The sequence below is a fragment of the Pavona decussata genome, unplaced genomic scaffold (assembly GCF_977016875.1).
Source record: "Pavona decussata unplaced genomic scaffold, jaPavDecu1.1 SCAFFOLD_115, whole genome shotgun sequence".
NCBI lineage: Eukaryota > Metazoa > Cnidaria > Anthozoa > Scleractinia > Agariciidae > Pavona > Pavona decussata.
The window spans coordinates 862501-890455 of record NW_028145529.1 but is presented as its reverse complement, the minus strand read 5'-3'; the positions used below and the strand labels follow the sequence as shown (position 1 = coordinate 890455).

The following is a 27955-nucleotide window of genomic DNA, read 5'->3' as shown; positions in this document are numbered from 1 at the left end:
TAAACTGCATCATTCTCGGGTGTAGGCCTTCAAACAAATTGACTATCTCGTCAAGATTGACAGGCATATCATATTTGATATGCATTAGAACCAGGGCGGACATTCTACTCTCTCGCATGGTACACCTCATGTAGTTGTTCAACCTCCTCATTGTGCTTTTTCTTCCGCCATTATTGATCTTCAAAGGGGGTTCGTTCGAACCCCTCGAAAAAAAATGAGAGTTACAAGCTTTTCTGAAGATGGCCTACGGCTCAGATTTACCGTCAACTGAAGTCACCAACAACAGTTCTATTATTAAAAACTAATCTGGATGTTCACACTAGGCATACTACTGAGTCTACTGATACTCCTGGGTTCAAATAATTTACCAATCAACAGTCTTTATAAAAGTGAGTACTATTAAACAGAACATTAAACAATCTATTGATACAGTTTTGAGTACAACCACTTAATAGAAAACTACTCCCCCACGGATGATTCAATAGTGAGACTGTTACGTCTTTATATTAATTTGAACTTGTACAAACACAGGTGTCTACTTCAGTTTATATTCATTATTGCTGCTTCAGATATGCTTCATTTCCTCAGTTATTGTTAATATGAAATGCAGATTTCGACCTCAGTATGTAAAACAAGTTAAAAGTGGTTAGGAAAATCGTATTAAATAAAATTGAAAAAATATTCAATTTCTTCATCTGTTTCTGTGTTGAGCCACTTTCAATTTCCCCTGCTAGCCAATTATTGCTGGTGACCCCCCCCCCCCCCCTCTTTCACTCAATTTTTTTTGGTAGCTTCCCCTTTAGTGCCATTTTTTCTCGTGCCCCCCCCCCCCCCCTAAATCCCACCAGCCCCCCCATGCTCATAAAAAATGAACGGTCCCTAAGTTCAACACTAAAGCTACTTGAGAATAAGAAAAACGTGTTTGGTGACAAATAATCGTTGCTAATTCTGAATGTTTATTCAGTTAGTTCCAGAAGCTGTGAAAATATTAGTTGGAAACAACTGCCACAGAGAGGACACAAGAGTAGTTTCAAAAGAAAGAGGAGCTTCGGTAAGATTTACTTCAGTTTATCAATGCTATATTGATTTTAAATCCTTTAACAAAAACGAGACCGCAATCACGATATGTCGTTATTTTATACAAAACAAACTCGGTTCTATACCCTATCTATTGTACTTGTGATGTTTCGATTCAAATTAATGCCTTTACACTGACTTGTTTGTTTGCTTGTTTAAAATATTATAACTATATTCCCAGTATTTTTCGTCTTGTTTCCGTATCACAGTTGGCGGCAAGATATGGAATAAAATTCCTGGAAGTCAGTGCTGAGAAGAACATTAACGTAAATCAGGTGAGTGTTATGAAAAGTCCAACAGCAATTTAGCCTACTTCATCCAAGTGTCTCGCAAATCTGTTTTAGGATTTTTGTTATTTTCCACCTAGTTGTACCCTTTTATTCCTGTTTAGTTTCTTACAACCCATCAAAGTAGTGGGGATTAATTTTTCTTGCTTAAGCGTACGCATATATTTCACATTTGCCTCTGCAAAACTGACTCTTGTTCTTTACCGTTTTGGCAACCTGCGCGGCCTAACTGTACACTTCACCTTAATTACCGTTAATAGTTAGATTGCAGTATCTAAAAAGTCTATTCCACAATTGAATTTAGAAACGTTGACAATATTTCTGTGATAATCACATTACTGAATTTTGTTTGTATAATTAAAGATATGTTAAATTATGGTCAGTTCAGTTCCCAGTCAGCCTCGTACGTTCTTTTATCGCATTGACGGTACTTACCTGAAGTGTTTACCACTTTTGTGTTCCTTGAGGGCACCTTTTTTTTTGGGGGGGGGGGGGGGGGGGCGAGCGCTGATGAACTGTTGTAGTGCTTGGTGTCTTTATATCTGGTGGCTTTCTAAATCTTCAGAAGGAGTTGTCTTAATGCGTTTTTTTTTAATTTCGAAAGTTTTGTTTAAGTGGAGTAAGCCAGTTGCATTAATCCTCAAGTCAATAACCATATTTTTACCTCGCCATGTAATATACCACTTATATTTTCTAACCTACCATTATCTCTGTTTTTAGATGTATACTTGTTGCCTTCTATTGTAGCGGCTGACATGTATGACTTATTATTTTGCATTTTGTGTAGACATTCTATACTCTCGTAAGAGATATAAAGCTACAAATGGAGAAGAGACTGGTATGTTTATCTTCGATATAATTACAAGCCCATCATAAGTTCCGATGGTCTTAATTAGTCTTTTTCATTAGATTAGGTGTCTTTTGTGGTATTTTAACGACAACCCTATAGGTGGAAGGTAGAAATTAATGCATTTTAAATTCATTCCGGAGAATATGTTACTCGACTGACTCCCACCAAGCGATTTTGGCTTTACTGGAGAGGTGAAGGGGGCTGATTTTGTCCTCATGGAATTTGAACGTTTGTAACTTTTGAACTTGTAAGCAAGTACCACCAAACTTTGTGACTAACCCTTTTCAGAAATTTCTCAGGAACCAATTATTATTATTATTATTATTATTATTATTATTATTATTATTATTATTATTATTATTATTATTTCATCTTATCTTTTGTTACCATGGTTTTATATCATTTTAATGTTCTATTCGTTTTGATTATTTTTTTGGGTCAATTTCAGTGGCTTTCTTAAATCTTGGAGAGGGCTACAAGTCCAGGATGGGCGCCGCCATTTAGAAATGATGACGTAATTTAGGTCATGTGGCGCCAACAGTACCTGTTGAGGACCTTAAAGAAGCCATGCTTGGACGTACTATTTTATCCTATATGTTTCATTTTTTTAGCTTTAAAAATCTTGGAATTATGTAGGGGGCAAAATCTTGTCCCCTTCTTTTGTCCAGAAGACAAGAACAAGGCGGGTCTAAATAGGGTCAATCTTGCGTTTCTTGAACCACACAAATTATCATTTCCTCGCCGATATACCTTTTTGAGTGTAGAGTTTTGAAAGTTATAATCATTTGCTGGAGTTATCGAATATCAATTTTTTTGTCACATACCCAGCTCACCTGCAAAACGTAACATAAATAATCCACAATAATTATACATAATTTGCATTTGTCATCCCAGTCATTCCTAAAATTGTTCTCTTTTAGGAGCACCTACGACTGCACTGGGCGTCTTTAGAATGGGTTGTAAAGAGACCTAAAGAGTCCAAAGGCTTTTTGGCGTCCGCCCGGGATTTGGTGCTGAAACCGTTTGGCAAGATAAGTGTACGTCATAACTCAGGCCCTTGATTTTCTGAGTACTTTGGTTGAATTATTTTACTGTGAGTTTCAGAATAATCTTAGGGTGACCAGAAAACTATTTACACGGAATGCCCGCAGGGCATGACGTGTCTAGGTTTCGGTCGGGTATCTTTTTTTTTCATCGGTGTCATAAATGTGCACATTAATTTATGCATTAAACTCTGTCCTCCCCTAGTAAGGATATATTGTTCTGATTGTCTTCAACAGAAGCAGCCCAATCAAAATCTATTTTTCAGGCACATATCACGAGAGAGGGGACCCACTCATCACTTCTGTGTGACGTCAAATCATCATTTGATTTATTCATTAAAACTAGATTAAATTCTTCCCTCTCCCAGAAGGGATCTATTGTTTTGATTGTCTTGAACAAAAGCGGCCCAATCAAACTCCATTATCTGCGCGTATATCACGAGGGAGGGGACCCACTCATCTCTACTTGTGTGACGTCAAAGCAAATCATCATTTGGAAAAGTTGTTTTCGTTCAATGGCGGCCACATGTCTGAATTTAAGACTCCGGATCTGCCGTTTTCAGAGAGAAAACCAACCTTTTTCAAGCAGTAAATCGAAATAATAACTTCTAGGTAGTACTCGACAGTTGAAACGGCGGAAATTGGGAGAGTTCACAGCAAAGAAAATCCGCTTCAAAAAACAGATCGAATGATCAACGCGAGGGATTAGAGCGAGAGGAGGCCAGACCAGTTCAGCGGGGTCATGACGTTATTGCATAGTTATTTCTGTTATGATTCCTAGTAACACAACGATAAGTATCACGCAATATATCTGAATAAAACCATTCAGACAATTATTTCAATGGCCAAGGGAGGATATTTTTTAAATATCTGCAAAACATACAATGGGGAATAATTGGGGCTACATTAAGCATTCCGTGTAATGCCATTAGAGGGGCATCTTGTTTAAAATGGTATGCTCGAGCTTTCTATTGATTTTAAGGTCTACATTTTAAAATCGTCCAATTTTTTGGATGAAATTGGGTAATTATTCACTTAAGTGAACCATCAGGAAACGCCAGCTCTCCAATGATTTTTCGGTGGCCAAATAAGCTTATCAACTCAGCTGATAAAACCGGTTGTTTTATTTTGAAGCCATGAAGGAAGGGCAATAAGAACCTGACAGAAAAACCCTTTGGAAATTGGAAGAGTGAATAATATTCTTTGATTATCTTAACCATGTTTGATCATTAACGTCAGTGTCACATTTCTATCTGTGTATAGACAGTGTACTGATTCCTGCTCAATTTCTAGTGGAAGATACCATCAAGCACAGTACTCAAAGAACAGCATTTAAAGGGTGAGTAGACATGTCGAGCTTCTAGGAATACAGATGGAGAACTTTGTTCTGGCAGCAAGTTACTGATATAAATTGTTATGGAAACCAAAAAATGTTTAAAGGGACACAGTCACCTGGTGCACATGCGCATTAGATACCGTTTCTTAGCTGATTTGCATATCACACTTTATCACAAGTCCCGCGCTGAGAAGCGCATCCTTGGAAAAATGTAAACAAACCTTGTCGAGTCGAAGTATTTGCCAGTCAAAATTATTATAGTGATTATAGACCTAATGTCACTTTAGAACACTTATTTTCTTGATACCATGGAGAATTTAATGATGGACTTGTCCAGGGAAAGTCAAACGTCAACGAATACCTCTGAAGTCGAAGAATCATTTAATCGTTTATTTCGGTATCCGGTCGTGTGAAAAATTATCTTAGCTGTTTCTACGTTTCACAGTGTTTGCATGAGAAGCAAATTGAGTTCAAATATCAGAGAATATGTCAATTTTAAAACGTAGCGAATCGACTGAGCTGCAGTGTAGCGAAACGACTTTGTAGCGAAACTACCGGTAAGCTTTATTTCTGCTTTCAATCATATATTTTGCTTTTATAATTTCGTTTCTACAACTTCTCCGTTATCTAAATTTAGGAACCAAACCCATGTCGTTGCAAGAACGCTTGCTCGACCCGTAGAAAACAAGGTTCTACTGGAGGTTTTCCTTGTCGAGGAGATAATCCACTATGTACCGAAGCTTGTCTTCGTCTGAGCTCCAAACCAAGCAGCCATGACGCGTAGTTCGAATCGTTTACGAAGATTCCCACCACACGAACCTTTCGCCATGTTGAGAAAATGTAATTTTCCAAATATGTATAATGGTGATTTGTTCTCCAATGTTTTTGATTGATTTCTCTCGTTATTTTAGTCAACGCAGGCGATTTCTTCCGCCCGCGCCTTCACGTTTCCCACCTCTTCTTTTCATGTTCCGTTGGAGACGCGATCCATACTGTTTTTAACCAAATATTTAACAATTATTCGCCGAAGGCGAAGTAAATATTGGTGGATATTCCCCGAGACGAAGTCGAGGGGAATATTCACCAATATTTACTGAGCCTGAGGCGAAAAATTGTTTTAGTATAATTACCCAGGTGATTATCAGAGAAAAACAAGTGCCGTCCGAAAAATGTCAATTTTGTTTGTTTCTTTCAAATCGTCACGCGTCAATGAACAGAGACGCGCAGTCTGCCGATCACATGCTCAATCGAAATCACATGCGCAATCGATAAACTGCACACGGCCTCAAGCAGAATGTCAGAATTCTTTAACTGCCGCTTCATTGAGACGAAGCACTGACTTCTGTGAATGAATGTTGGCTTTCTCCGACCCGTTTAACAAAATAGATGGAGATGAACCAGGCTGTTAAGTGTAAAACTCGAGCCGGGATCACAAGTGTTAGCGATAGCATTTTATTGCACAATTTCTAGTTGACATGATGGCTTCGCCGGTTAACAGAAGTTTATGAATTGCCCTCAGAGATAAGCTGCTTCAGGTAGGAATTAAGTCATTTGTTGGCTTCACTAAACAAGTACACGGTTGTCGCAGATGAAGATATTTTGTTGTGAGGCGGTGACTTTAGATGGTGGTCGAGAGCCGCTCGAACCGACAACAAACTAGTTTTCGAATTATAAAAACTGTTTTCTTTTCTCGTCACTGAAACGTAAAACTTACAGAGACATTTATTCATCTTGATTACTTCCATGTTTTCAAATTCTGTCTTGAAATAGTTTTGTTTGTGAAATCATTCTGTTAATAAAGAAAATCTTGCTCGAATTTAACTTAATTTGTTGTCTTCATTTTAAGTCATCGAGATCGACAACATGCTCTTTACAAGGGTTTTTTATCACAATTAGCAAAATTTTCATCTCTTGCCTTCGAAAAGTATCACCTCAGACTTAGCTGCATCTTTAGTGCCTTTCGGAATTGCATTTTCTTTCATCCTCATCGCGCAGAATGCCTATTGTTTTGTTTTTGAAAGGCCGTTTGGCCTGCTTTATACTAATTGTGAATAGGGCAAGTCTTACCTTCCGCCAAACCCACGGCAACAAATGTGGCGCCTTCGCAGGCATTCGAACATATACTTGTCGCGCCTGAATCTTGAGTAGCTTGTGCTCGAAAAAACTCGCGCGCACGTGCCTTTTCTTTGTTGCGAAAAAAGAGAAGCTTTAACTAAAACGTTGCGCTCGCGACCAGATTCCTCTAATTTGTAGGCGAACGGAAAGGATGGTCGAACAAATTGGCCGGTTTCCCGCAAACGTCCCTCCACAATGATTTCCATATACCTTCTCCGTTCAGTTGAAAATCGTAAGTAGAGTTTATAACATTAACGTATGGCGGCACGATGTGAATTAAGAACGGACGGAGCGGGTTTTCAAAGAGCTCTGAAAAGAGCTCTCGATCACTATTGTATTTATTGGTCGCGCACGCCGTCATCTTTGTTTTGACCGTAGATCGTAAGTAAAACAGCTGATGCATATGGCAATTTTAAAATTCGCGGTAGTTAAGAATATTTTTTCATGCAGAGTGGTTTTCAACAATAGGCATTGTTTCATTTGACATGTATTGTTATTCATGTCTGGGCTGAAAACAATAGCTCGCCAGCTCTCAACGCGCCATTTTCAAATAAAACTACGACCAACAATTTTCAAACTGAAAAACATAAAGGTTCCTCGTGACCAATTTTCGAAATTAAGACGGATTCTTTTCAAGGAAAGACTCGTCTGCCATTTGCCGTGCGTGAAAGTCTAGTAGGTATGTTAGTTTTCCCAAAATAGTTCTCCAAAATGACTGTCTATACGAAAATTTGCAAAATTTACTGTATATTCAAGTGGAAAAACATAAAACTTCTACTTTCTCAATTTCATTCTTTTTTAGTGCAAATTGTAGACTAATCCTTGATTTTCAAGAAGCCGTGCGTGAACCTTGAGATTATCATTTCTGAGACTCGGGAAAGGGAATTTTGTGAACCCTAGTTGCCTAGTTTCGGCCCATTCTTCTCTAATTTATAGCTCTTCAAAGCGCGATCGCATTCGAATTTGCCGCTTCAGTGGCTATGAATTATTCATGATGTCCAGGCATTCTGCGCGATGCTATTTACTTCTTTTTCAGAAATGTCAACAAATAGCTAAGCGGCCATTTTGAAAGTTAGTGCTCCGCTATAATCACCTCGCGCGAGGTGATTATAGCAGGATATGACGCAATCCTCGACCAATCAGATCAACAGAATCTCTATAATCACCTGAGTAATTATACTAAGATAAAATAATATCATAGGATGAGCAAAAGCATACTCAGAAACAGGTTTCCAGTAAAAGATTGAAAATCCAATAAAACACTGGGAAGATTGAAGCGGATTTCTAGATGCCGACGCGTACCGTTTTGATTTCGGGTTGAGGTGGACGCTTTTCAAAATTTGGCAAAAACTAGCGTCCAGGTCAGCGCGGTCACAAAGGTGACTGTGTCCCTTTAAAAGTCGCTATTGCGACGGTGATATTTGGCAAATTTTCCTTCTTGTCGTGTTAGTTGTGGATAAAACGACAAATTTCCCATGCCTATACTTAAGAATTTTGAATGCATTGGATAGGCCACTGAGGTTTAAATACCTCTGCCAGGCGGAGTGGTTGTATATATGCAGTAGATTTGTATATAACCAAGTAACTTAATAAGTTAATTATGATCATCGCGGTGAGTGGAATCCTTAAGGACAGTTCGTGGTAACATCACAGGTAGCCCAAGCTCGAAATATGAGCGCTAGTTACGCAACGGTTGAAAAATATAAGGATTTGTATGGGAGAAAAACGGTTTATTTTAGAGGCTAAAAATATGAACGAATTCTTAAATAAAAATCACCCACTTTATTTCTCTTGTGTATGTTTTGCCTGCTATGTGGTTTTTAGGGCGATTTAGCGCGATTCCAGTGAGTTTTAGTACCATCGCTCTCTCTCTATATATCCTTTCCCAAGGTTGGGCAGCGTTGCTCGAGCGCCGAGCGGATCCACTGAAGGAAAACCGCCGTAAATTCGGCCCAAACGCTCAGATCGCCCCGAAATTCCACGAAGACCACGGACGATTGTTTTGTTATCCATTCTTGTGATTCATCCGACGATCGTGTGCATGGAAAGGGCATCAAAGGTCGCCAATCTCTGCACAATTTTCCGTTGAGATCTTTCGAGTGACGCTCAATTCAGAATGCCCGTGCCTCGAAGGTTTGAAAAATGGCTTAGCGACCCGGCCAACGAATCAGATTACCTACTCACCCAGTGGGCGACGGGGCGATCTGAGCGTTTGGGCCGAATTTACGGCGGTTTTCCTTCAGTGGATCCGCTCGGCGCTCGAGCAACGCTGCCCAACCTTGGGAAAGGATATATAGAAAGAGAGCGATGGTACTAAAACTCACTGGAATCGCGCTAAATCGCCCTAAAAACCACATAGCAGGCAAAACATACACAAGAGAAATAAAGTGGGTGATTTTTATTTAAGAATTCGTTCATATTTTTAGCCTCTAAAATAAACCGTTTTTCTCCCATACAAATCCTTATATTTTTCAACCGTTGCGTAACTAGCACTCATATTTCGAGCTTGGGCTACCTGTGGTAACATTGACTGTCGTCGATCTTCAGTAGGCGGTATACATGTCTCTTGTTATTAACCTCAATGGTCAATGACGTCGCGATGTTATTGTTCGTCTCTCACCTTGATGTAATTTGCCATGAAGACTGTAGACAGTGATTGGTGCAATGCGTTCCGTCTTTCGCTGGTTAGGTGTCCGATGGTCTATTGCTATTTTAAATTACTCGGTTTGTTTATTGTTTGTCTGATTTGTTGATGTTGTCAATAAGTCGTTTGTAAGTTGCAGGTAGTTGTTGGCAACAGTCGTTTGTTCTAAGATGTTAAACCAGCTTTCCAGGTGATTCGTTGATAGTAATCCGTACTGTAGGTACGCAATTTGACAGAGGCCCAGTCGATTCTGTGGTTTGTTTTTGAATGATGTTTAGCAATGTGATTGTTTTCAGTCACTTGTATATCTTCATTTTCACCAAAATAAGTGGCATGGCAGTCTCAACAATTGAACTTGTAAACTGCTTCTTGTCTGCCGCTCGGTTCAGACGCTATTGTACCTAGTAATCATAATGAAGCGGTCTCGTCAAAGAGATCTTTCCGGCAGAATCGGCCGAGGAAGTCATTAGAAGTAAAATATAGCTTCTTCTTCTAGTAACAGATAGTAATTTTACCAAATCACGAGCGGCAAGCACTGAGACATCTGAAAATCGCAAAGACATCGTCATACTCCCCCCTGAAACTCTCAAAATGCTTGTCCCAACCTTTTTGTATCCAGTGATATTTCACTCGTTTTTCAAGTGCTTCGGCCAAAACGAGCACGACAGTCGACAAGAGTTGACAAAAGTTCAAATTGTCTGCTTCCGGATGAGATTCAGTGAAAAAAAACTTAAGACCAAATGAGATTGAGAGTTCGAAATTTAACCTTTCTTAAAATTTAAGATTTAAGAGGTTTAAGAGAATTAAGATCTTAAGCGTGCATGAGAGTCGCCAAAATTTCGCAATGGTTTAATCCATTCACTGCCAGCTGTTTCGGGAAAACCATACTTGCTAGCAGCAAAAGGCATTTTCTATTTGTCAGTGAAGATATGTAATCTGCCCCGGGTCATGACGTTTTCCGAAAGCATTTTCCGGTATGGTCTCGAATAGATAACAGGAAACTGATAAATAGCCCTGAATAGCGCGTGAGTCAGACATGTATTTGTCCCTGTCATGACGTTTTCTGAAAGAAGTTCCCGGTATGATCACGAGTACAAGAAGCGTACAATTTAAATAAATCAGGCACAGCACCAAGCATAAATGCCAGTATAGGCATCTTGTTTCTTGAAAAGTCAGTTGCAGAGGACTTAGCATAAGCTGGCTAAAAAAAAGAATTACCCAATCCTTCAGGTCACTGAGGCAAGTTCGGCTACAGTGTCATCTATCTTTAATATTGTGCTGTAACATAGAAAGGTCTCATTTATATATAGGATAAGAACGTGCCAGTCTATTAGTTTTCTTTAAGTAGCGTTAGGGTTTATCGATGCTGAATGATGTGTCGGCGCTCATTTCTAATTATTATTCATCAATCACAAACACGCAAGCCAATAATTAATATCAACTGGTCAGTATACAGTTTTATTTTTCCTTTTAGACAGCGACATGAAAGTAAAGGACCTACCTACCTCCGTGATTTACAAGGTGGGAGGTCTTTTGAACAGACAACTAGAAGGAGAAAGTAACTGGAAACAGCTGACAGAGTTGATAGGTTTCTCCCCTGTCTTCATCCAGCATTTGGAGGAATTCAGCAAGGAGGCCACTGAAAGACTTCTTATTCAGTGGGGGAAGAGTGAACCTGATGCTACCGTCTTTAAACTGTACACCATGTTACGGCAGCTTGATAGGGATGATGCGGCAAAAGTTCTACTTATACTGCCGCTACTCAGGATTCAGCGAAACACAGGTGAGATTTGTAGAACGGTATGGAAGAATGTTCTCATCCAGGCCCTTATAATAAGACATTTAGTTGCATGGACTGTCTTTAAAGGCCCTGCCATAAAATTGCCCATAAGCCACCCCAATAACCGCACGATAAACAAGAAACGAACTTCATTTTGTGCAAGAAAAGCGATTTTATTGTCAGAAATATCGAGAATAGGATGACTCAACGCTTTCATGTAAGGTTTTGATTTTATTTCGAATGACGCGTACAAAAAATGATCTAGCTAATGGGTACGCGCTTAAAGCTAAAAGGTAACAAGCACTGAAGACCACGGCTCTTTAATAATTGAAGTTATGACTCGTAAACGTTGAGCAAATTTATATTTGCATTCTGCAGCTGGATTACACAAATATGGATGCCGTTTCCGTGTCTAATTTTTAAAAAACCTTACCAGACTTCAAAAGCACGATCGTGTTCCGTCAAAGCCCAAAGCTCCGTTTTCCACGGAGTTCAGGTGAGCCGGCTAGCCTAGTTGTAGCCCCAGCCGAGCTAAAGCACAGCACACTTTTATAGGTTAAACAGCCCGCCTTCCCGGGTTTGTTCGAAACTTGTTGTCGTGTATGAAAACTGATGGGCGTTAAATAAATATTCCAGATGCGCACTTTTTCTCAAAAAGCAAGGCCATCTGACTTACCACAATTAATGTCGACTTACTCTTAAAGAAAAATAATTCATTGGTGACCTTAGAGGACTTACTTCTCGGTTTTTTTTTTTTCACTTGCAGTTCCTCCCGAAATTCTTGCAAGAGGACATTTGGCCTTTGAAGCGTATCAAAATGCCATCAGGGAGGGAAGAACGCGCGTCAGTAGAGTGCCAGTAATGTTGATTGGACAGGACCGGTCAGGAAAGACCAGCTTAAAAAAGTCTCTGACAGGGCAACTTTTTAACCCCGATGAAGATAGTACCGTAGGTATAGAGAAGGATCCTTCATATTTCAAAGTAACTACTGAGATCTGGAAGCCCGAGGAAGAGGGTGACGCAACAAGTTCTGACGCAGCTATTTCTTACGAGCACCATGCAGCACAGATGATCGTGAGTAGTCTGAAAACACGAGGGAAAGAACAAAAAGAAGAAGCTCTTCCTTCTCTAAATAATTATCTGGTAAGTGAAGATGCATTGGCTCATTACCGTAGGCTTGATTCAAACGAAATACAACACCCAGAGGAGAGAGCGATGAACCAGGTCCAATCTGAGGACCTTCGTAACACAAATACAGATTCAACTGCAATCCCCGAGAATCCGTCTTTATCTCCCGAAGTAGCAAATGCCAGTTTCCACGATGCAGCAGGAGACGATCTATCAAGTCCAAGCGACGAACCGATCAAAGTACCAGACGAAATTGCATCTCTGGTTGAAAACCTTCTTCTTGAAAGTAAAGGAATGGAAGAAGAAAATGTCCATTCAGTCTTATGGGACTTCGGTGGACAATCTGTTTACTACGTAACACACCCACTTTTTCTTACGCCAAGAGCAATGTACCTTCTGGTATGCGACCTTAGCCAAAATCCATCTGAGATGGCCAATCCTCTTGTGAAGCAAGGAATGTTCAAGACATTTGAAGACAACTTTAGTTTGAAGACCAATCTGGACTATGTAGATTTTTGGATGACATCCGTTGCTTCCCTGGCCAATCAAGGTGAAGTTCATCAGGTAACTGCAAGTCCAAAATCCCAGCTGCTGCCAGAGAAACTTCCACCTGTGTTCCTAGTCTGCACACATGCTGATAAACCGTATGGTGGAGCGGATCCTTCTGCACTCGCTAGTGACGTCTTTGATGTTCTCCAAAGAAAGCCATACAGTGACCAGTTAGTGGAGCATGTCTATGTGGTGGATAACACGAAGTCAGGCAGCACATCGGAGTGTTCAGAGGTTATTCGTTTGCGACAGGATATAGTGGCTGTTGCAAAGGAGCTACCGCAGATGAAGGAAGTCATCCCAATGAAATGGCTGAAATACGAGAAGGTGCTTCAAGTCAAAAAGGAGGAAGGCCACAAATGGATTTCCCTTCATAGAGCCAGACAAATTGCGTCTGAAGAGTGCCAAATTTATGACGAACAAGAGTTTGTAACATTGCTGAACTTTTTGCATGACCAGAGAATTTTGGTTCACTTTGACGACACCCCTGTTTTGAACAACTTGGTAGTCTTGGACCCCCAATGGTTGATCGATGTTTTCAAGAAGGTGATTACCATTACGCCTTACGACCACAAAGAAAGAGCTTTTAGAGAATTGTGGCGCAAGCTCGAGACAAAAGGCATTCTGGAGCAAAGGCTGTTGCAACATGTTTGGGGTCCTTTGTTAGACCAGGAAGAAACCTCTGAAAGCCTCATTGAGATCATGGAGAAATTCAGCTTGCTGTGCCCTTGGCCATCATTAGATACTTCGTGCAGCAAGCAGTACCTGGTGCCCTCGATGTTAAAGTCTCATCCACCGCAAGATGTTTTAAACCTGGTTGCTTCGGCAACAATTCCTTCTCTTTTTCTCAAGTTTAAATCTGGTCAAATTCCTCCGAGCTTCTTTCCCCGACTAGTACTACAGTTTTTTAAGTGGTGCACTGAAGAATTTCAAAGCAAAATCGCCCCAAAACTGTTCCAGAGTTTTGCCAGATTTTTCATTTCTTCAGAATCGGGCTGCTCTGTAGTCCTGCTCTGTCATATGTCTTCTGTTGAGGTGATTTTCCTTGGTGGGAATCGTGATGCTGGTGTAGAAGAGGGTTTGAAACCAGACATGGACTCGTCTGAAGAGTTTTCCCATGGCACCTTTGAGGTGACCTCTGCCTGTGTTGTGCGTAACCAGCTCGCGCTTATGGTTGAGTCCATGCGGAATGAGTTCTGCTGGTTGAGGAACATGAGGTTTGAAGTTAGTTTCCTTTGTCCCGTCTGTTCTCAAGGAGGTGCAATTGGCTTCTGTGAAAACCATGGCACACAAGGTTGCAAGCACGAAGACTGTCTTCATTTCTTTTCAGAGTCGGAGTTGTTGAAGTCTAGGAAGATTATTAGTTGCACGCGGTGTGCTACTGCGGAGGAAACACAGCGTAGGATTGAGATCAAGCAGTTTACTCCTTGGTTTACGTTTGACAGTGAAAAGGTGAGCATTGAACAAAAAAGTTCTTTCATTTCATAATTATGCCAGGATTTTTTCCGGAATCAGGAGCCCGTTTCTACCATAATCCGGTAGAGTTTATGGACCCGACAAGCATTTTCAAATCCCTTTTCATCAATTTGTGGATGCAATATGTATATTCTGGTTCGAAATAGTGCCAAACGTCTATTCTCCAAGATATATTAGAACGAAAAGGGAACAACCTTAATAATCCCTACCAACGTCAGACAACATTGGGTTGTTTATTAATTAATGCTCTTTGCAATTGATTCTTTCCGTTGTCGAAGGATAATATAATGCCATAGGAAAAAATTAACATTTTGCGGAGAAGAAAGGCTGTCACGCTCGAGGACTCCATAAGCCAAGGGCATTGTCCTCCGATAAGCTAGCAAGCCCGAAGGGAGTAAATTTGACGGATCTTTTTTGTACTACCCATTCGATTCCGCAACACAGGTTTAGGGACAAAATGATCTAATCATGGCATAGGCATAGGTGACATAAACCAGTACATGGTTTGCATGGTTTACTCGATCTGCTTTTTTACTACTGTCGTAAGATTGAAAAATAAACCGAAGAAAAAGAAAAGGTAACAGATTGGATAGAGCCGTGAAAGTTGTGTTACCCCTGATCCGATTTTGCACTGGTGATGTGGCTTATCGTTTATCTGAGACAGGACTACGGTTACTGGAGTTTAGTGGTAGCAAGGTCATCAGGCCAGCTCGGCTGTAGTCTGTAACCCTGATGTTTCCAAATAGTTTGATTTTAAGCGTTTGGTTATTAAAAGATACCTTCATGTTTGATCCATACAGTGAAGCAGTAAAATTATCTTCTTTCAAGGAATGTTTATGTTGATGTTGTTTCGGAGTTTAGCTATTTCCTTTTTTTTTCAGGGGAAAAAATCCATAAGTTATTATTTCTCGCTTTACAAAATCCCTGAATATTCTTATTCTCGTATGGTTTTGGTTGAGCTTCCCTCGTCCACCCAGAAAAAGAAAAAAGGAAAATGAAACAAATCGTAAAAGTTACACTCTCTTTTAATTTTTCAGCAGCACCAAGAAAGCAATGAAGGTGTCAGCACACCACCACTGGCTTCTGTGCAAGGCAAGTTTGTTGTTCCTTTTCCCCTCTTATTTTGGAGTCCCAAAGTGTCATTTTCTCAACTGTTTCCGTGAATTTTACCCCCTTAGTGCAACTATATTATTTTAAGTGCAAGATGACTTAAACGTTAAAATAGGACAAATTTGAGAAAAAAAAGCTGTATTTACAAACCGGTTTTGAAATAATTTTGCCTTTGATATAATTCTGCCGTCTGTTGTTGTTCCTGTCTTGACGTCACTTTCCTTTTTGTAGAAGATTTTAACTTGACACTCGCCCGTTAAGTCTGCTTAAATGTTAGAGCCTGTCGGTGGTCGTATTGAAGGAGTTCCACTGTAATTGCAACGGCGATGTCGGCAAAAAATGTGGGGAATGCGAACGGGAAGTGTATGTCATGTCACCTTTAAAACAAATCACTAGATCGCAAGTAACACTGAATTCCTTAAAAATGACTTTGTTAACCAGTCTGCGGAAAAATTAATTAGATCAATTAGATCTTTCCTCTAACCAGCGTCCTGAACAGTTATTTAAAAAAGCGAGAAATCACATTTTCCATACGTTTTCAGGCATAAAGAAGCTGCCCGGGATTTTGAGTGGACGCTCGAAAAAAAAATCAAAATTCCGAGCATAAATTTACAAGCTTTCCGCCTGTTGCTTTAAGCACAAAGCAGTCTCGATATGTTGTTAACTTTAAATTATAAATCTATAAATTTGTTTTTATAGCAAATGAAGACAGATCATTAGCTCTTCCCTTCACAGTTGTGGAATCGCTGTTGTCGGAGTCAGCTGATCCAAACGAAATTGTCCTTCAACTGCAACAGAGTCTGCAACTGCACCAAGCTTCTCTTGAGGATCCAGGGCCTGATACCAAGAAATTGATACGGTGTCTAGTACTGAAGGCAAAGCGTGCACACAGGCTTGATGTCGTCAAACACTTGAGAGAAATTACACCAGCTGGGACTACTGGTAAGCTTGACATTAATAACATATCTGTTTCCGTATCCGTTACATCAGGCAGTCTCGTGGGACTATATGATAAACGTTTATTTCCTGGCCTTTAACCGATCACAGAGTTTTGTCAATTGTTGTCTTTTGACTACCTTTTTATGTTATACATGTGTTTTCTGAGAATCCATATCCCAGGATTTTTGCCTTTTTCTGCCTGTAGGCCCTTTGCTGCCTGCGGACCTTGATATTCGGAATATCCCTGTTCGACAGATGAGTGACCTTACAATTAACTTGAGTGGTAAGTGTTACGCGTAATTTAGAACAAGAAGCACTACAGAATCCTTATCTTACAAGTTGCGTTATAAAAGACTGGGCCAAATCTCGACTTGCACCCACTACCTCAAAGACGACTTTGTTATGCACAGTTTGCTTTGTTGTGATATACCATCATTTAGCATCTATAACAAATTTGCCGTCATGTAAAAAAATGGTTTAAGAAGTTATATCAAACACTCGAAAGAATATTTAGCCCGCTTTCCAGACACCTCAAAGGTTGTTAAAAAAATACTCTACTGCGCCTCGTTCAACCCTCTTCTTGGTGTTTGAAAATTACGGTGGCCCAAAAGTGTCACGGCAATTTCAATTTCATCACGGCAATTTCAATTTCACCACGGCAATTTCAACTTCGTTCACGGCAATTTCAACTTCGTCACGGCAATTTCAATTTCACCACGGCAATTTCAACTTCGTTCACGGCAATTTCAACTTCGTCACGGCAATTTCAATTTCACCACGGCAATTTCAATTTTGTCACGGCAATTTCAACTTCGTTCACGGCAATTTCAATTTCAATTTCACTACGGCAATTTCAACTTTAAATTCTCTCTCCTCTTACCTCGTTCCCAGGGCCTTTGCGGATTGGCATGGCGGAAAGGCCCTGGGAACCACATTGATCACGCGGAGCGTCTCAAGATGGCGGAAGATGAGAGAATGCTTCTCGAGTCTTTGTTTTATAAAGGTTATGAGTATGAGGAAATTCTCTACATGTTAAAAAACCAACACAACATAACAATAAGTCTTAGCACACTCAAGAGGAAGCTGAGGCAGTATAACCTTCACAGAAATGGAGTGGAGTTCGATCTCCCGGCATTAAGAAACGCCATAGTGGAAATCTTAGATGGTCCTGGATGTTCCGTTGGCTACCGTAGCGTTTGGCATGCTCTCCAGCGAAAAGGAATACGAGTCCCAAGAAGCGTAGTAGAAGAAATTGTTCGAGAACTAGATCCTGAAGGGGTTGAAGCGAGAAAAGCACACAGGCTACGAAGACGGCAGTATATCTGCCCAGGACCCAATAAGGTTTGGCATGCAGATGGCTACGACAAAATAAAGCCGTTTGGCTTTCCTATACATGGATGCATAGACGGGTATAGTAGGAAAGTACTTTGGTTGTATGTCACGCGTTCTAACAACCTACCCGACAACATAGCTGCCTATTATTTGGACGCTGTTCGTGAGCATGGAGGATGCCCCCTTGAATTGTATACCGACTTGGGCACAGAAAATGGAATTATGGCTGGTATACACTCCTTTTTTAGGGATGACCCAGATTCCCATAAATATGTCCCATCTCCCCGTAATCAACGGATTGAGGGCTGGTGGAGTTTCTTCAATAAAAACTGGGCATCTTGGTGGGTATCATTTTTCAAAGATATGGTAGACACAGGCGATCTTAATATGGTTGATCCTCTTCATAAGGAATGTTTATGGTTCTGCTTTGCAAAGGTTCTTCAGGTGGGGCTTGATACAGTAAAGGACAATTGGAATACTCATTACATAACAAAATCTAGGTTTGACACAGTCAGTGGAAGGCCTAATTCTCTGTTTACAATACCAGAGTTTCATGGAGGAGTTGATGGCCTTATTGTTCCTGTACAGAGTGCTGCATTGGATTATGCTTACTCCCATCTGGTGGAGGTCAATAACGACCAGACAGATTACCATGAGTATTTTCAATATGTAATGAATGAACTGAGGCTAGCTACACCAAATGACTGGAAAGATGCTTTTGAACTCTTTAAAAGCATAACAGATGTCGCTGTCAATGGAAACTAACCTGCACTTATGAATGCCAAATAATGTAGTTTTGTATAGGTACAGTACACCAAATGTTACAGTTGATCAGATGTTGATGCAATGAGAGATGAACCCATCACATCCATCAAAATATAAAAATAGGTATTTCATATGGTTGCCAGGGTTTATTCAAACAAGCAGTCATTAGTCATCAAAAATGACAATAATTGACAGATAGGTGAATATTAGTCATATATTACAGGACATCAGCATGCCCAGTGGTCATTTAAACAATATATCACTGACAATACACCTACTGAGACTCTACTCACCTGAATGAAGGAATGACTCTCGTATCACCATTTTCGACACTTTTTGTCTGGTGTTTTAATTCCAGTTATCTTGACTTATAATTTGGTGATAACAAAGAGGGGAACATTTTTTGATGATTTACCACACCCTAATTTATGCAAAATTTGATGTACTTGGATTGCATCCTGATAATGTCAAAATACTCTTATTTGTTTTCAAGTCTTAAAATTGCAGAGAATTACCCTGAGAACTTTAAATGTTACATGGCTATGAAGTGTTTTCTTTTTTTTCAGTCGCTTGCCAAAATAAGTGTTGCATTTTACAGAAAGTAAATAAATTCCAAAAAACCAAATTAGTTCCCTAGACCCAAAGTCATTCATAGAAGGAAACCTAAATAGCAATTCATTTTCCTAAAGGGATGTAAATCTAAATCAAAGCAAATTTTTAAAATTGTGGTATGTCACGTGACACAACAGCAACTTAAATGACAATTACAATGAAATTCTCTCTGCAGATCCTTGGTGCTTCTAAGCAAAAGCACTACCTTCAATTTATTGTAAAAGAGACCACCCCCTCCAAATCTATTGAGATCCTTACCTTAATTCATGTGAGTAGAGCTGTAAAATCACTTGATCTCTGGGGATAGTCTTGTAAGCTGTGTACCCATATTTTATTGATTCATGGTATTGTACCAAACTGTTTACATTTCCAGACTTAAACATATGACTGAAATGTGGTGATTACAGTGTAAAGAAAAGTAGATAGACTTTGACATTGCATCACTTAAAATTTACTGTAAACCTGCTACATTCTAATAGAAACAGAAACTGTGAGTTTCCTTACCAAAAAATGTTCATTTATGGTTATGTTTGAATTTCAACATCTTTGATGATCCAAATCATCATATGCGCTAACTAATAATCTCAATGTTTTGTTTTCATAATCATGACCAAATACTAGCCATCTATGGAGGGAATCTTAACTCTGTCATAGCTTTATCCCTTTCAGCCCTCCAGGATGGCAAACATTGATGTACAAGATATATGCTAAACTTTCCTCACCAGTTTTCATACATTTCTTGTGGGACAGTTTGGCATATAATGTTTAACATTTTGCCTTAGAAACAACTGTTTCTGAACAAATCCTTTGTTCATGCTAGCGAACGAGTTATCCTATTGATCAAGGATGCTATCTAAGGAAAATTTCATGAAGCCTACAAGGCCAAAAATTGAGAAACTAGGAGCTCAAACTGTTAAAAGTTAGGTGCCACAGTAAATATCTATGTACCCAAAGCAAATGCTTGGGTACCCAAGGCTACCACGACCTTGTAAGGCAACAGCCTTCTTGGTATCGTAAGGAGAAGTCAGATGTTGCCAGATCTTTGGGACTGAAAGGGTAAAAAAAAAACCTACCGGTTTTGTAAGCAGTGGGAGGTTTTACAAACACAACAATAATTCAATCTTCCAAGTAAATGCCAAATAATGTCTTAAGTTCTCTAACTAATGTCTGTAAAGAGGAGAACTCCACTTTTATGTGCAATCACTTTGAAGTACATATGCATAACACACAAATAATTGGTCTATAGTGGCTGCCATTTCTGTCCTCTAGTTTTCAGTGACATGCAAAAGCTTGTCCTTTACAGAATGCCATAAGGAAAACATCCTTAAATTCATCATACTTGGTCATGTGCATAACAGGAAACGATATTTCTATTCCACAGGCTCCGACATAGGGATAACACACCCTGTGATTTGGATTTACAACTTTGCAATTGTGGTTGAACTTCACACTTATTTTCAAACCGTTGCGAGTAATTTCCCGGTGTCGTTGCCCAGTTAACCACTTCATAACCCCTGCTGCACTTAGGTCGGGTTCCTCATACCTCTCTCCATCTACTGAAATATCATCTTCTCCACTAACTTCCAAACCACAATCATAATTCCAGGCCATTGCTGAGGAATAGCCAGTTATCTCTTCATCTTCCAGCATGTAGAGAAAGTCCTGAAAGTTATCTAGAACTTGCTCCTCTGCAGTTCTCTCTGGGGTTCCCATGTCAGAGAATTCTGGTTCCAAAAGCCCAACCAAGTAGTTGGCATCAACATCTTGAACAAGTCCCTTGACAAAAAGGGGCCTGCAGGACTCAGGGTTGTTTAGTAGAAGGTCCTTCAAGCCATATGCCTGAAGCCTTTCCAAAAACTCACCTAGGGAGAGCAATTTTCTGCTGACAATGCTTATGACAACAGAGCCAATGATGTCATCCATTATGTCCTCCTTGATTGGGCCGGTGTATCCGTGGTCAATAATGATGTCCTTATAATTGACAAGATCATCCTTGATTTTTTCAATCTGCTCCCTCTCTGGTTGTGTCAGGTGGTGCTCTGGATCAAGACTTCTTAGGTCAACATTTGGATTCACCAACATGTCATAAGTTGCCTCTTCCAAGAAGGATGGTGGTGGCCCACTTTGTGCAAGACTTGTTGCAACAATCTCTCCAACCGTTCTGAAATTTCCCTTCTGAATGAATAGTGTTGAATGCACTGGACTTCCATTTGGAAACATGATCTTTGCAATATCACTGATTACATCAGCAAAAAATTCTCTAGACAAGGCGCCAGTGTCTATACCTTCCTCTCCTAAGTACTTTATGTTAACTTTGTACTCTGCAGGCTTCATCTTCCTTTCACGCTGCCACAAATGAATCACACGGTTTAGACTTATTCCTCTTCTTGTTGTCAAAAAGAGGTGACAATCCTCAACAACTTTCTCTTGCAAGACTTTCACAACTGATGCAGGGTCAGTTACAGCAGCACATGGGGCTGGTACAACATCACATATATCTTCATGATCATCACCATTATCATTGTTAATGCTATTGTGTAGAGCTAGAGCCATCTCATGGTCACTTCTTATCTGGACACTGCTAGATTCTCCATCATCATTGGCAATGCTTTCATCTCTAGGTGATTGTCCATTAGTTCCTGGGTTCTCAAACACAGAGTCTAGAATGACAACAGCATTCTCATCATCATCACCATCCATGCACTTGCTTTTTCCCACTTCTTCTTCAGCATATCCACCACATTCATGCAAATGAAAATCTGATTTGGTGCAGATATACAAAGTTATTCTCTTGAAGTCCTTTCCAAGCTCTTGTTGGTATCGTTCAAGAGTAAAAAACTCTTTATGTGTGCCAGGAAGAAAAACTGCTTCTTGGAAATCCTCCAGCAGTAGGATATATTCTTCATCTTCACAATAACAATCGCTCTTATATGCTTTCCATTTGGTCAAGGCTTTTTGTAGCAAAGTTGCTGGAGGATCTTTCTTATTTGCCCTTAATGCTAAACGTTTCCCATGCTTCTTCTTGAGACAATCACCCTTGGGACTCCATTCAGCTAACCCAATGTAAATAATAACTTCACTATTGTGATTTTCTGGTGTTTCAGTGGCCTTTTTCCCTTTTCCTTTCTTTGTCACACTTTCTTTCCATTCTTGACCTTTCAACCGTTTGTAAGTGGTGAAACTATGTACACGACCAAATAACCCACTTGGACCTGGTTCAGATTCTTTTGCCGGAGCTGAAGGAAGATTCTGTACCTGGCTAAATGAGCCACTTGGACCTGGGTGTGATTCTTTTGTAAGGGCTTTAGGAAGAACAGAAATTATATCATTGCTTAAATTGATTAGTTAAAGAAGTGCTGATGTTTCTATGAAATCATTCCACACAATTTACTTTTTGAAACTCCCTTTAGAATGACAGTTGGATATACATTCAATGAAGAGGGCAGAATCTCTTAGCAGATCACTAGTCAATGAAAATTTAACTTGTATTTGCTCTTGTGAGTATGTTAAGTGTCAAGGATCAATGAAAATGGTAATGACTCAGTCAATTCATCCCCCCCCCCCCAAACAGGCAATTGTTAACAGTGGTCTACCTGGGGGTGAGGCATTTGTCAATTTGTTGAACTGTGGGGAATTTCACATTTTCGCTAGTTAAAGCAAGATAACTCTCTATTTTATAATTTGAGCTCTTGAAAAAAAAAGAGCACTGCATATTAAACTAAGGTCTGATCAGTTCAAAAAGTCCAGTATAGTAAACCTTTTTACTAGCCCCCTCCTTATACATGTAGATACAGCTTTACTATTATATGATTTTTCCTGTCTTGATGACCGCAGTTAAAGTTATGATTTGTGTAGAGGACTTAAAGGGCAAAAATCCCACTTTTGAGAGAGACTAGTGACACTAGTCTCGAAATAAGGACCTGGAAAAGATGCATTGAGATGTTGAAGCTAAATGTGGAATGGAATGTGCCTGTTTGTATTGTTCTAGTATTATGTGAAGGTACAGTAGAGGTTTATTTAATCAATACCACACTGCATCATATGAGTCAAGTGTCAGAATAATAATGTCTTTCAATTAATTTTTATGGTTGCATTCCTCTCGTTTCCTAATTGGAATCGGCGGTTTTGGCGTTTTAAAAGAAAATTTTGTTTCGGTCCTGTAACTTTCAGAGATGCACTGCGGGTTCTTTCTAATATTATACTGACTCTTGACTCTGATGAGAAAATGACTAATGCCCGAAGTCGTAGAACTAAGCTGACAGCATAACCTCTAACACAGTATCAAATGTAACCTTAACAGTTTAAGGTAAGCTGCTCTATCGCCTAAACTTAATTAAGCTTAAGCTTGTGTGATCCCGCTAACCTATCGTTCAATTTTGAAATGTTTGTTTCAGTCACCAAAATGAATTAGATCAGCGGGGCGTCGTATAATTCGCTCGTTTTCAACGTCAAACGTGACAATTTTCAAAGTAATTTTGGGAAGTATATAGTGATTAAAGACTTACCGAATCCACAATGTGTACAGAACTGTTGTGAATTTATTGTGGACGAACCACAATGTCCACAAAACATCTCTCCAAAGCTCGATCAAGGTTGACCTCCACGAAAAGTCCCGCCACAAACAATGTGCTCCATCTGCATTGTGGGTTATTATCCAGATGGCAATGGGCCTCTGGAATCCAAGGCGACTATTTCCGGTTCTTAGACAGGTTGAAAAAAATTGTGGTGATAAAATTGAAATTGCCGTGAATGAAGTTGAAATTGCCGTGGTGAAATTGAAATTGCCGTGAATGAAGTTGAAATTGCCGTGGTGAAATTGAAATTGCCGTGACGAAGTTGAAATTGCCGTGATGAAATTGAAATTGCCGTGACATAATTGAAATTGCCGTGACACTTTTGGGCCACCGTAGAAAATCGGATGAAACACGCACCATGTGTTCGATTTTTACTTAAAATATGTTTTAATTACAGCAGACTTAAGCGCTTTGGGTCATTCTTGTCGTTGTTGAAACATGACAGTTGAATGCTGTGTCTAAAATAATAATAAAAATAACCTCTTTCATCTAATGATAATGAGAAGCAGTTAGTTTTAATATGACCCACAAGGTTAAAACATTGATAAAAAAAAAACCAATGGAACCAAGATTACTAGTTCAGGAAATCGTTACAATGGTCAAATTGCAGCAACTCATTATTATCTTTTCAATACCTAATACTTGATCAATAACGTGTATTGCAGGCGGAGATGAGTGGAAGTTAGTTGCCGAGAGACTGGGACTTACGCCAAAACAGATACGTTACCTTGACAGGCGAACTATGAACCCAAGTGACGCTGCATTGGCTTTCATAAGTCAGCGCTGTTACATTAATGTGGACGATCTGTACGATGTGCTTAATGAGTGTGGGCTACCTATGATGGCTGACATTCTGTGAAGATATCTTTAAAGACCGATTTCAAATGAAAAAATGTTTAACTTTAATGTAAATGACTTTCATTAACCTTCGGTAAACGATTGTTTCGCAGTGTGCTAGTGCACTCAAACATTATTAGAAACAACCAATTTAATTTCACAATAACCTTCCTGTGAATCCCAAGCGGCAGTGGGTAGACTAGCTAATTTTTCTTTATATTGTATATAATTAAATCCAGAAGGCATAAATTATGAGAACATAATTTCATCGAACCATTGATCTTTGAATTTACCGTAAAAACCGCGTTTCGTCACAAACTGGCAAGTTTGCCCACTGATATCATCCGACATACGATGCTAGGGATTTATGGCATAAAAAAACCCGACGGAGTCATCCTTCTTTTTTTCCATATTGGAAATGAATATTTTGTTTGGTCTTTAAGTATAAGAACCTGTGGAACAACATAGAAAATTTTTCATTTTAATAGGCACTTTTAAAGGAAATCAATTGCAAGTTCCTAGAAGCTTCAAGTTTCTTTTGGTAGAGCATGCATGTGCCCCAGTCAGGACATTGTCTGAGCTTGGAAACGTGATAAAGTAACTGGCTATTTAGGATGCTTCACAAATGTGGTTCACTTTCTAGTTTAATAATGTGACAAACCACAATTATAAGTAATAGTAAATGAATACACTGGTGAATTAGAGATGGAAGGGTTTTAGAAAAGTGTCTTTTAAAAAACCGGCCAACGAATTCCTTAGAAAGATATTTGCATAAATGATAGTAATAGAAAAGTTTGTTAATGCATCGTGATTATTTAGAGCTGGATCTCATGATTTCCTGAGTAAATTAATAACGTGGCAATTGTTCCGAAGTCTATTTCAGCCAAAGCAAGTTTGCCATGAATTCTATGTGAGAATAATATTTTTTTATTCTCTTTTAAATAAATAACCATGCTCGAGAGAATAGCCACCTCGTGTGTGTCGTAGATAAAATATTTCTTAGAAGAAATAATATATAAGAATGATGTATTAATCAGTAAATGAAATTAATTAATTAAATTAATCAGTAAACTAAATAAAAAATAGTTTTTATTGTTCTTTGTTAGAGAAAAGGACTAGTGGAATAGAAAGAATAAATGAAATTATATTGAGTCATATTTTTAAAGTAGTATTCACCCTATAATTTCCAGTTCGTTCGTTCAAGTATTGTGAATAATTTAAAGTGGCCATTGCGGTAAATTTTGTAATGCAAGACCCCTCAGGGATCATGGCGTGGCGTTATCTGGCCCCGAAACTGTGTTTTACTTAGAACTGTCATAACTTATAATGCTTTTAAGAATAGCTTTAAAAAAACTTGACCTTGAGGGATTTATATGTCTTATCATTTTAATGTATATGCCATTTCAATGTCTTTGTTTTTCACCTTGTGTGACATTTAGCGCTTTTGGCTTATATTAATCTTAATATTCAGGTTGCACAAGCGATGCTATATAGACTTGTATCGTGTGTGGTTTAATTTTTATCTTTTGAATTTTAATTTATGTGGAAAACCTGAAAACTAGTTGGTGTGCCATCGCAGACTCACTTTACCTATAGCTAAGTATATGGCAATAAATATCGTGTTGTATTGTATTTGTCAGTATTGTATTAATCTTAGCTCACGTATTCGCATGAAATGACGTCACGAATCATAAAATGATTGCTCCTCTCCAGAGGATTTCGTTCGCTCGCTTAGAAAGGGGGCGACTGCGCATGCGGAAACGGAAGCTATATCTATCACGTTCACTAACAAGAGGTGCTTAGGAATTTGTTTGTTAACAGATGCTTAAAAGCTTGTCATCTGTTGAAAAGACTGCAATTGACCTGTGGTTTGACTGTTTGACGGGTCTTCTTTCATGAAAACCTGTAGACCCCACCTCAGACGTTGGACTGAGTTCTTTAGTTTGGTTAACATCTTTCCAGTTCTCTTTCGTCGATTTTAATGGCTTTTCAGGAATACAATCGTAGCCATTTACCTTGTTCGTCGTTGAAGGCTGATTGCGTATTTGTTTTAACGTTACGAACTTATTCGCTTAACAGTCGCATTGCAGAGAAGTGTTCTCCTCTCCTAATAACTTTGCCTTGTCACCTCCGACGTCTCTGACGTCTCGCAACTGATGCAAAGAAAGTTTCCTAATGCTTCACTACAGTGTTGTCGATCTTTATAAACGGGTAAAAAAGGAGGGCTTCGTTTAAATTTAAGGGGAGGGAAGGGGCTATTACGGCATTAGGGTCAAGGCACAAAACTTGGTAAAACAGGAATTTTAAAAGAAAAAAATCATCGTCAACCTTACGGAGGGTAACAAAAAGATATTATAATTATAAAGCGCGAGGGAAGAATACGATATAGTGTTAACAGAGAAGATCTATTTGGGACACGGTAAGAAATAGAGCAGCTGGAAAGAAGCTTCGGACAGTGGATTTTTTAAAAAGTGTATGCAGTTTAGAAGGTTAGCACCAGATCAAACCCACTGGAGAAAAACTGTGGTGTCCTTATGCGTCCATTGACTCGATTAGAGACTCACTGTTACACGCGTCGGTTTAGGACGATATAGTCAGACACTGGATAACTGTTTTTACAGGCAATTTAGGTTTTATTTCTTTCACACGATTGGCGAAGAATTATGGAAAATGTTTATTAAATTAAAAGGCAATTCCCAAACAATTCGGTCGTCATGGACGCGCATAGAAGAAAAGCACTGATCTAGCCAAGTTCTGTAGTTCAATACAAATGGAGTAATTAGGAGTTCATGAGAGGTGCTCCTGATTCATGTTGTGGAGCATTCTCTACAAAACAATGTATGGATTTTTTTCCAAATCTAAGCTATATTATCTCCGAAAATTGCATGGTTGCCCTCAATTTTCTTTTTGGAATTCAATAATCCTTGCTAAGGTCTTCTTTTCCCAAAAAGTCATAAGCCACGCAAAAATACCTTTGAATAAGTAGGCACTGTCCTTACGAAAACAAGGTATCTTGGACCATTCTGAGATGCACAGACAAATGAGCAATAGAAAAAGGATGTCTACTGAGTCCACAACAGTTACAGTGCAACGAACTCAACCGGGGCCACCAAAAAACTAACACTGTTTTTGATTTGTTTACAAACTACCAAAGCCAGACTCCTTTGTTGTAAACATGACCTGTGATTGGCTGATCAATGTTGGGCGGCCCCGGTTGAGTTTGTTGCACTGTAAATATAAGGATAATATAATAACTTATCCAACCTTAAATTTCGGATAAGCATTCATAAGAATTGTAACCATGCCAACATTGGGAACAAAACTAAAAAAAAAGGAGGAAAGAAAAGAAGGAAAGATTGTCATGATTACAATGAAATGTTGAGTGATTCTACACTGCAGCATATTATGCTGCTTAAGGTTGTTCTAACTTCTGAAACTGTGGACAAAATACTGATGTTAGACCATTCAAATGAAAGCAAGCGTAGAAGGTGGTTCTACCTT

The 27955-nt window shown here is 39.2% G+C and overlaps 2 protein-coding genes across 3 annotated transcripts in view; both read left to right on the top strand.

The window, feature by feature from the left end:
• LOC146469910 (uncharacterized) overlaps positions 1 to 25466 on the top strand; it is a 47720-nt gene extending 22254 nt beyond the window's left edge. The window contains exons 4-14 of one of the 2 annotated variants that reach the window (XM_085122754.1): positions 965 to 1051; positions 1287 to 1352; positions 2152 to 2202; positions 3135 to 3251; positions 4551 to 4596; positions 10827 to 11135; positions 11899 to 14261; positions 15326 to 15377; positions 16095 to 16337; positions 16540 to 16617; positions 24283 to 25466. In XM_085122754.1, coding sequence (XP_084978880.1) covers positions 965 to 1051; positions 1287 to 1352; positions 2152 to 2202; positions 3135 to 3251; positions 4551 to 4596; positions 10827 to 11135; positions 11899 to 14261; positions 15326 to 15377; positions 16095 to 16337; positions 16540 to 16617; positions 24283 to 24476 — 3606 coding nt within the window. In that variant the 3' untranslated portion in view covers positions 24477 to 25466. Of the gene's footprint in view, positions 1 to 964; positions 1052 to 1286; positions 1353 to 2151; positions 2203 to 3134; positions 3252 to 4550; positions 4597 to 10826; positions 11136 to 11898; positions 14262 to 15322; positions 15378 to 16094; positions 16338 to 16539; positions 16618 to 24282 lie in introns of both variants that reach the window. The other variant, XM_085122753.1, reaches the window with a different exon arrangement.
• On the top strand, positions 16932 to 18728 carry LOC146469911 (uncharacterized). The gene has a single exon (XM_085122778.1). It carries the CDS (start codon positions 17292 to 17294, stop codon positions 18429 to 18431), a length of 1140 nt encoding a protein of 379 aa, XP_084978904.1. The 5' UTR covers positions 16932 to 17291; the 3' UTR covers positions 18432 to 18728.
• Positions 25467 to 27955: the final 2489 nt, after the last annotated feature.